This window comes from Quercus lobata, chromosome 2 (genome assembly GCF_001633185.2).
Source record: "Quercus lobata isolate SW786 chromosome 2, ValleyOak3.0 Primary Assembly, whole genome shotgun sequence".
Classification (NCBI taxonomy): Eukaryota; Viridiplantae; Streptophyta; class Magnoliopsida; order Fagales; family Fagaceae; genus Quercus; species Quercus lobata.
In genome coordinates, this window is record NC_044905.1 from 71,545,153 (window position 1) to 71,555,877 (window position 10,725).

Here is a 10,725-nt window from a genome sequence, read left to right on the forward strand (position 1 = left end):
TGCCCAAACAGTCTCGTCTCAAATCCAAAACATTCCAAAATTATGTACACGTCAGCCCACAATCTCACCAATTGCCACCTGTCGCTCGATCTTTACCGAGGTTTAAAAAAACACACACACCAACAGGCAACAGCCTAACTTCAAATTGCTACAGTGACAGCCAAATACCTCACAGACCATTTGTCACCGTATTTTTCACAGCAACAAAGCCACCCATTGGACTGTGACCGCGTAATATCACAGCCGTGATTGATCTGGTCTTGTATTTCATCCTCACCCATTCTTTAGCTTTGTACAGACTACAGAGAACCCATTTTGGAGGCTTCGAGGGAAGGAAAAGCTAAGAAAAAATGCCGGGACTGGAAGGACCCTTGGATTACTCGAAAGAACCACCTCGTCACCCATGTCTTCAAATCAACGCTAAGGTAAACTTTTCAGTATCATTGTAATAATAATTGTAATTGGTTAATCGTTAATCAAGTTTTTTTTTCCTATAAAGTTTGGTTCTTTCTATTGGGAATTGTATAAATCTTCAAAACTTACCTACATGGTCACAATTTTATGTATGTATACGTGAAAAAGTTATGGTCTGTGATTGAAAATGGATATAAACGCTTTTGCCTCATCCGGGTTCTTATTGTGATCGAATGTAACTTAATATGGATATCTAAGTTTCATTTTTTTTTTTTTTTTTTTTTTTGGTATCTGGTATAATTTTCCATGGTCCTATTGGGATGGTAAATTGTAATTTTGGGAATTGGTGGAACTGGGTTATCAATTTTCATGTTGGGCTCTAGCTTTCAAAAGTGGTCATTTTGCTGCAAAAGGTCTCTTTTGGGCTTGAGTTGTGTGTGCCAAAAATCTCTAATCAGATATCTTGTTTTATTTCATATTTGCATTTGGGAGTACATTTTGAGATTGGGGTCAAGGGATTTTTTATCATGTAACTTGGGTTGGTGCAGGAGGGATTAGGATTTCATTTTTGGGGGAGACAAAAGTATGAAGAAAAAAAAAATCACCAATTAAGAATGATAACTAATAAAAAGATTCAAGAATAAATTATATATGAAAAATAAAACTAGCCTATATTCAATGGCGGGATTATTATTTTGTTGGCACCAATGGCTTGGGAATCATACTTGAATATTTGGAATTTAATTCCAGGCTGCTTGATGTGGATTACTTGGTTGGAACGAAATTGTTGTTCCTTTGAGGACACTGGGAAGACGTTGGAAGAGTTAAAGGTTTTATGCCAGCGTAGTCTTTTTGAGTGGTCTTGTTGTTGGGGTTTTACTGATTGTTCCTCTCTCTCTCTCTGAGTTTATGTTTTCTCTTAGATTAGTTTCCTAATTTCCCTCTCTCTTTTTATTTTTATTTTTTGTAATTTGTTTTATCCTTTTCTTGTTGTTCATCATCATGAACAACTTGTATTTTTCCTTACTATTTTCTTTAATAATATATTTTTGATTACCTATCAAAAATAAAAAATAAAAAAAAATTGAATAATAGAAACTATACTTTATCTTTTAACACATTTCAACTTGATCATCTATAAAAATATAACACAAATTTCTTTTAAAAAATCCTATAAGTCATCTATGATTGATTCTATAATCTATACTAAATTTCACAACAATTTCTCTGGATTTTAAAGCTTGAGACTACCCTAAATTCTCTTATATAAACAAATTTATGATTTCATATCTTTCCTGGAACCTAATTCCAAACCCAAACAATTTTTTTTAGAAAAAAAAAAAAAAATCAGCTTTGAGAACAAAAAAATAATAATGAATTGATAACCATGACAATGAGAGAAAAATATAATTTTGAAAAAATGAAAATCCCAAACAATTTGAACAAAAATAACGCTTTCAGTTTGACTGTATCAAAACTACTTAATAATATGTTTTAGTCACCAGAACTACCAAAAAAGGGGGATGATACATGCATAGTTAGCCCTCCATTTTCTTTTTTTATTATTTTTATTTATTTATTATTTTTATAATTCGATATTATATTTTTATAATTGAAATAAGTGAAATAACTAAGAAAAAATAAAGACAAGGAAATGAAAAGATATATTTTTCAACCCCAAAGTTTAAGCATTTTGCAGTAAAGAAAACAGAACCATTAATAAAATCATTCCATTTTTTTTTTCCGGAATCAATTCCAAAGACAAAGCATGGGGGGATGGGAACACCTCAAGGTACTGGTGGTCCATGGACGAGTTTACAACACTTCTTGAGCTTGACAACTTCAATATAGTAGCACCACTTGAGTTTAAGGAATTCATTAACTAAATTAATTAATTTTTTTTTTAACTCTTTGGACTAACTTATTAATTCTTGAAAAGGCGGGGGGGGGGGGGGGTTGGTGGGGGTCAGGTGCAACTCTGGAAGTCTAAACTTTTAATTTTAAATATGTACTATAATTTTTTTTAGTTACTATACAAAACTTTATCTATACACAGGGTAAAGAAATTTCAAGGGCCAGGGGGGCCACAGCCCCCCTTGGTCTAAATGTGGTTCTGTAATTAGGTACAAGCTGATTTATATATGTATAATGCAACTGCTACAGATGCTTACTCTCATAAGAAGATTAAGGGGAAAAACAAAATGAATGAAAAATATATAGTATGTTATTCAACTGAAGATATGGCTGATAGAGTGAATCAAGGCAAGTTATTCTTTTGGAAAATTGTTCATTGAACCAAAAGCAATTTCTAAATTGAGTACCATTTGCAATACTGTACTTTATGTATATGCTAATGTTTCTTTCCCCTGCTTTCAAATCCAATAGAGTAAAAAAATTTATATTTATATATATATCAAAAAAAGAGTAAATATTATTTTCCTAACATCTCTGATACAGGAACCCTTCAATGCTGAGCCACCACGTTCACTCTTGGTTTCCTCTTATGTGACTCCCGTGGATTTGTTCTACAAGAGAAATCATGGTCCAATCCCAATAGTTGAAGACTTGGAAAGGTTTCATTTGCTCTTTTAGTTCCTTCTCTCCAAACTATAAGATATTCAAAGTGTTTGATGTCAAGCAATTATAACTGATCATGAACCTGTGTGGCAGAACAGATATTGTTTTTCTATATCTGGGTTGATAAAGAATCCCAAGAAGCTGTTTATGAAGGATATTTGGTGAGTGCTGGGATAGGGGATCACATTTTCTGCATTTTGTACTAGAATGCCTATTATACATTTGGAACATAAAGCTAGGTTAATCTCTATTGTTATGTTGGTACAATTTGTTTGATTTCTTCTACAGAAATTGGCAATACTAGTATATTTGTTCACATGCAATACAACTGTACTTGACCAAGGAATTTACACTCTTGTTATCTGTTACAGGATGCTTCCAAAGTATAATGTTACTGCCACTTTACAGGTATTTCTGTTGTACATATGTTGTTGCCTTTGTTTTGTTTGGAGCCAAATGGAGCCTCTTGCATCAAGTTGTAGCAAAGAGAAACTTGGCTATGTTCTTGGCTATGCTATGAACTAATTATTTGGCTTATATCATAGTGTGCAGGTAACAGAAGGACTGCTATGAGCAAAACCAGAAAAGTGAAGGGAGTGGGCTGGGATGTTTCTGCTTTAGGAAATGGTTTGTTTTCTCCATTGTAGATTTACCATTTGTTTTGATATAGGTGTTAATCTGAAAGATATTCAACCAGGACAATAATTTGGAGTTAAGAATCTTTGCAGTGATGTTTTGGCATACTAGAGGATATGTTGACGCTGATGATGGATTAAATTTGATCCCATAGTGTTTTTTTTTTTTTTTTTTTTGATGCTTTACTGATTTGTTGAAAATGTGGTTTCTTGTAGGCTACATTTATTACTTAAAAATTCACACAACTAAGTTTTCAATATAGCTAATTGTTGTGATACAAATAACTGTAGAAACCCTACCTTTAAAATAAAAATAACAACAACCCCGTAGAAACCCATTTGGAAATATACTTTATAATCAATTGAAATTTAACATACTTAGTAGAAGGGAATCACATTTTGATTCAAGATTTGCCTTTTGGCTTCAAAGAGAATTAATTGAAGTCGTGTTATTCCTTCAATTAATTTCTTCTTGTTTTCTGATATGTAAAATTTTAGTCTGGACAGAGGGAAGACTTGAGTTGTATATAAGTTTCAGTCTAGCTAAAATCATATATTTTCTGAAGGATTTTTAGTAGTTATCATTCATATCTCTGAAGTATCTAAATCATGTTGAGATATACAACAGCTACAGTCAAACATGTTTTACCTAATTAATTATAATTTCTTGTCATTCTTTGAGTTCTTTTCAGCTGTCTGGGGTGGAGCCAAGTTGGCTGATGTTCTTGAACTCGTTGGAATACCTAATTTGACAAGTACCACTCAATCAGGTGGAAAACATGTTGAATTTGTAAGCGTTGATAAATGTAAGGTAACAAACTCGGCCTTTCAAAATATTATTTTAAAACTTCTTCTGTTGTTTTCTGGCCCTTTCAGTATGATGAATTTTTTTTTGCATGTTAAGTTTTATGGAGGGACTTTACTGATGTAATGCTTTCTGAATAATTAAAACTTTAGGAAGAGAATGGTGGCCCCTACAAGGCATCTATTCCACTTAGTCAGGCCACAAATCCTGATGCAGATGTTTTACTTGCTTATGAGATGAATGGAGAGGTAAGTGAATTTTCCTTGAGGTCCTAAGAATGTAACTATTGTGCTTATCTATTAATAAACTATGCCATCTTTCTATACTTCACTTTGTATCGAACTAATTGTCTTCCTGGTTTCTTTTTACTCTTTCTTTATCTCTTAGTTTTGGTTTTAATAAATTTCTACTTTATGCTTCTTATGCTAATCCCAGCCAGAAAATTCTGTTTTTGGAGCTCAACACTAATTGCCAAGTGTTTTTGTTGGTTACTCCTACAGTCAAGTATAACTATTATAATTCCCTATGATAATTGCGATTTAACTGACAAGATGTATTTCAAAAGATTTTCCTGTGCATATTGTAAAAGCATGTGTTGCATGTGGGTCTATCTCATGTTGCCAATGAGCTATAGCTCAGTTGGCACCCTCTCCTCCCATAATAATGGGATGGAGGGTGAGGTCATGGGTTCAAGACTCACCGGGTGCATTTGTAACTAACCAATAAAAAAATGTGGATCTATCTCATGTTTTTGAGGTATTCTTCATAGGCTTGTTTTTGTGTTACCTTTTTTTTTATTATATTATCTATTGTTCTCTTGTTGATTTACTTTCTTGTTATCATTCCAAAGACTCTTAACAGGGATCATGGGTATCCATTGCGTGTGGTTGTCCCTGGTATTATTGGTGCCCGTTCTGTTAAGTGGATTGATTCTATTAATATAATTGCAGAAGAATGCCAGGTTGGACATGCACTATTAATTTTGAATTTTTTTTAATGGTTCGTTTGCTACATTGTTTATGTAGTCAAATTTACACATGTTGCAGGGTTTCTTTATGCAAAAAGACTATAAAATGTTTCCCCCTTCAGTGGATTGGGATAACATTAATTGGGCAAGCAGGAGACCACAAATGGATTTCCCTGTTCAGGTAATTTCAATATGCTACTTCTTTTTGTTGTAATACCTAATGCTTCTGATGTTAAATATTAGGTTTTTCTAATTAGAGAAGCATTACTTTGATTTCTTAAATGCAAGTAGGATCTCAGATAAGCTGTTTTAATTGAATATTGGTTCATTCATACAGTTAATGTCAAGGTCGGTTACATGTAATTTACATCTTATTAACTTTTGATATATCATATAGAAGAAGGTTTCTTCTATGGTACCTCTAGTTTTTTTAGCAGTATTATACCCACCTTGGATTTACTTCTCAATGTGAGGCAATTTACCAGCAAATGTGACGAAGTTAGTCATGTGGAACTTGTTACTTAGGGCTGTCCAACAACCCAGCGGATCTGATCCGACCAGCTGACCTGGTCTGTACTGGAGTTGCAGTAGTTGAAGTTGAGATATGGTTGCGGGAGTTGGAAGTCCAGATCTAACCGTGGAGGTTGAGATCTGGGCAAGGTAGTGCGACTATAGAGTCATCTCCTTCATCACCTTCAAACCATTGTTTTTTAAATTGTGATCTCAAACTGAGGCCTGCCAAATCCGATGACTCGCTTGCTCGACAACTCGTCACTGACCAGTTGGCATCGATTGGTCTCCTGCCCCAACCTGCTGTTATTGGATCGAGTGGCAGGTTCTAGGTAAACCCAAACCCGCCTAGCCCATAGACAGCCCTATTTACTGTCTGTCTAAAGTGACAACCACTGAAAAAAAAAGAAAAAAGGAAGGAAGAAACCATGCAATTTTGCGGAATTTACCATTGGATTTGACATAAATACTATGTTGTCTAACCTTATTACTATTTGTCCAAAGTGACTAAAAAAAAAAGAAAAATATCCTAGGTCACCTAGTGATATGGTGAAGTACCATCAGACTTGACATAGACATTGTCTTATGTGAGTTTGTCACAGTTTGTCGCAGAAAAAAGAAGAAGAAAAGAAGTTAGAATATCATAGAGTTACTATTCAATGTGACATGACTTACTGTCATGTGTTTTTGGAAGTTAATATCCTTAAAAAATCATAGTGGGTACCATAAAATTCCTCATAGAAAAAGCTTCTTTTTTGCTAAATTAAACTTCAGATATTATCTCTCATTTTTCCCCTTCCCTCTGTGTTTGTGCAATGATATCTACTAACATAAATGTGCTGATTGACAGAGTGTAATATGCTCTTTAGAAGATGTGAATGCAATTAAACCTGGAAAGGTTAGTTCTATTTGTAATTACATGTTTTACTCTACTTGTGTATGAAGTTATTTTTTACCATCTATCATGACATGCAGAAACATCTGATGAGTAGCATTACTAAGCTCAACTAGTTCTCCTGTGGCATGAATATTAAGGGTTCTGCTCAACTTTGTCATTAAGCATAGGATATCTAGTTAATTGTGTGGTTCATTAGCTTTTGAAATATCTACAAAAATAGAATGATCCAAATATCTGTGAGATGTTATTATCAATTGATGATAATGATGTATGATTTTTTTCAACTGTGTATGGCTGTACAACCCATCTTTACCTATCCAAACTTTTCTAGCATCAAAATTTATATTTGAATTGGAACATTTCTTGGTATATGGTCCGTAGGTGCTGAGGAGTTCTTTTCTATAATATGCTGGTGCGGCATTGTATTTATTTTTGATTTTTACTTACAAGTTACAATCACAACCAAGTCCTGGTCCCAAAACTTTGAGGTCAACTATGATTCCTCAACAACTAATCAGATCAGCCACATGTATTCTTTTCCACCTTTCTATTCAATTGGAAGTCATACTTTTGTGACTTAGATGACATATCCTTTTTGAATTTTACTTAACCCACAACAAGTTCTGAATCTCTGTTGTAATTCCGGATTTTATGTCTAGCTGTTAAAGTTCTTATATTTTCTCTTTGTTCCCATTGGGGTGGCAAATGGGCGGGTTGGGTCATAAATGAGTTGGGTGTGTAATTACCCATTTCTCTATTTATGACCCGTTTATATATAAATAAATTATTCATTATCAACCCAATCCATTTAATTAGTAACCCACCCATTTAACCCAATGGATGGAAGAAAAATTACAGAGACACAGTGAGAATTTGGACAAAGAGAGCACCTTGCCTCTCTTCCCAAACCCTTTTCTCAACACTTCCCCTTTTTGATTCTGAAACTAATTTTCTCAGATCTCAAATTTTCCCAGAAAATCTTCGCAGGAGCTGTTTGCTAGGTGAGAAAATATGCTTCAATTGCTTCGGTCCTTGTTTGGTAACGCATTTACTGTTAATTATGTTATTTTTAAGCTAGCTCTGTTTGGATTTCAAAATCTTTCAAGCTTTATTAGACCCGTGTTAGTTTTAGTTTAGAAAGATACTTGAATTGGAGCTACGATAAGTGATTAGTTTTGAATTGGAGCTGATTCCGTCTTCGCTCACCTTGTTCACACTCCCGAAGACCTATCCTCGGCATAGTCTCTCTCTCTCTCTCTGTTTTATCTATCTATGTATATGTATGTTGGTAGATACATGTTAGCCTCTATTTGGTGCGGAGAAAACTGAGAGAAAGAAAATCTGATTCTGCAAAATCTGATTTCTCTGCGATTTTTTTTTTTTTTTTTTTTTTTTGTGTGATTGAAATTGTTCGTTGTTGGTGTAAAGGATGTTGATCACGAACGCAAAAGACGGTGAGATCTCTAAAAATTTATTGAGTTTATTTCACTGCTCTGGATTTTTCTCAGCATCCAAACAGAGCGTCAACGATATTATTATGTGATGTGAAAAATAATAATAATAATAATTATTTGACTGTCTAGTTTTAATTGGTTGATATTATTATTGTTGTTTATTGGTATTGATAATAGTAATAATTATAATAATTTTACGCACTTTCTTAGTAACCAAACAGGGAGAGATTTGGACTTTTTTTGTTGTTGGTGAAAGTAATTTTGTAATCTTTAGTTTAGCTTTTCTAGAAATTTAGAATTTTTGTTGTTTATTTAAATTTTAGATGGGTTTATTGGGTATTAGTGGGTTTATCTATTAAAATCTATATAATTAAATAACCTAATGGGTTGGGTTAAGACTTATCCAAATAAGATGGGTAATGGGTGGGTTCATGGATATGGATAAAAATTGCCACCCCTAGTTCCCAAGTTGGATGGTGGAGACAAACAAGTCTATTAGTCAAATAGCTTAGATCCTCCGGAAACATGTAATTTGCAGGTAAAAATTAGTGGATATGCGGTATCAGGAGGTGGCCGTGGCATTGAGAGAGTAGATGTGTCTATTGATGGTGGCAAAACCTGGATGGAAGCCTCCAGATACCAGAAAACTGGCGTCCCATACGTCGCGGATGGTATAAAAAGTGACAAGTGGGCATGGGTGCTTTTTGAGGTCACCGTTGATGTCATGCAAAGCACTGAGATTGTTGCAAAAGCAGTATGTTTTTTCTTCTGATTATCATGCTACTAATTGTGATTGTATCTTCACATCCTAAGAAGCTTATAGTCACCAATTAATATCTGAAGGGGACAGTTGCATATAGAAATGACATTAATATGTGTCAGCAAGTACTTGACCCAATAAATATGATCTTATCCCCAATGAACCATTGTGACATATTTATTGCTGTCAATGTCATTGTTGTCACTACTACCTGACTTGTGAAGTGCAAATCATTTCGTTGGGTGAAATCAACTAATAAATTATTATGGATAAAGAGATATGCACATGAAGTTTTTGTAACATAAAAAATTGCTTTTGTTCTAGATGTCTTGGATATGTAACCACTTAAACGTGACTATTAATATATAACTTTTGGCATTTTAGATCTAAGTCCGTCCCATGTGTTTGAACTTTTGAACTTTCCCTCGTCTTGTTTACCTACTGTGTTTCCACATGGTTTGACTCACCATAGCTCACAGAAAATTGCATTCCATATTAGCTGCTGCAATTCTATGCTTGTATATTTCTTTTGGTTTGCACTTGACTATGTTTCTCCCTTTCATTGATTGGCAGGTGGATATAGCATCAAATGTCCAACCTGAAAAGGTTGAAGACATTTGGAACTTGAGAGGGATATTGAACACCTCATGGCATCGAGTTCAAGTTCGAGTTGGTCACTCAAATATGTAGACCAATGTCGAAACAATATCAAATAAGTAGTTGAATGGCTCAACACCCTTTTCCTTATTTAACTCCTAGTTAAATTGACCCCCTTTGTTTTCCTTAATCTCATTTACAAAAGCAATAATTTCAGCATGTTGGATACCATTTAGTGGGATTTTTTTTTTTATAAATATTATGTGGTGTGCAAGTGACAGTTCAAAACTCTCATCAACCTTGCGTCTTATTTGCCAACAGTCATGACCTTTGCAGGCCCAAAGTTTGGCTTATTCCATGACCCCAGACAGTACGGAGATTTTTACTTGATGGGTGTTAAAAGCCAATCCTATCAGGGCTTATATGCATGGTCTCTAATTAGCCATGCTTTTATCAGGCAGCTATGATCTTTGCAGGCCCAACGATAGGCTTTATTGTATGACCTTGGTTGCACCAGGTGTTTACTTTTTCCTGTAAAAGGTTTTCCACATGTTATAATTCAATCCAATCAATGATCAATTGAAGCCATTCTGGTCTGGTCATATCCAACTGCCATTGTAGTACATCCCTCTCATTTCAAGTAAGGGTGGGCTCTATGTACAGGGATCCAGCTATGTGAGAGCCTGAGAGGAGGAGGATATAGTATATGTATACTCATGGATTGTTTCAAACCATCTCAACCATTAAATATTTGTCTTTAATGGTTAAGATTGGTTGAACTCCAAATAAGAAACTTAAAAAGGAAAGGAACAAGCTATGAAGACAAAAATATGTGGGATCCGCTAATAATGTGAGTCTTACTAGTTACAATCCAAAATAGCTGCTTGGTTCAATAGAAATTAAAGCTAAATGACAAAAATAAAAAAATTGAAGGGTATAAACTATAGTGTTTCTATTTCCTCTTTCCAATATTTTCCAATGGGATGGAGTATAATATTAATATGAAAACTTGACTTGAGTGTGAGCCAGTGGAGTCGTTTCCTAAAAAACAAAAGGTATATCATTATCTCTAATCCTTTTAACTAATCAATTATTTTTAACCATTCTT

At 34.2% G+C, this 10,725-nt stretch overlaps 1 protein-coding gene across 2 annotated transcripts; it reads left to right on the top strand.

Moving 5' to 3' along the window:
• The first annotated feature begins 204 nt into the window (after positions 1–204).
• Positions 205–9,911, top strand: LOC115976446 (sulfite oxidase). 2 transcript variants are annotated; one of them, XM_031097729.1, is made up of 12 exons: positions 205–425; positions 2,872–2,987; positions 3,090–3,152; positions 3,363–3,399; positions 3,537–3,618; positions 4,319–4,437; positions 4,584–4,679; positions 5,282–5,392; positions 5,478–5,579; positions 6,759–6,806; positions 8,799–9,014; positions 9,594–9,911. In XM_031097729.1, the coding sequence occupies exons 1-12, from the start codon at positions 351–353 to the stop codon at positions 9,708–9,710; spliced, it is 1,182 nt and encodes a 393-aa protein (XP_030953589.1). In that variant the 5' UTR covers positions 205–350; the 3' UTR covers positions 9,711–9,911. The 2 variants fall into 2 exon arrangements, with proteins under 2 accessions (XP_030953589.1, XP_030953590.1); XM_031097730.1 differs by lacking the exon at positions 8,799–9,014 and having other exon boundaries at positions 283–425.
• Positions 9,912–10,725: the final 814 nt, after the last annotated feature.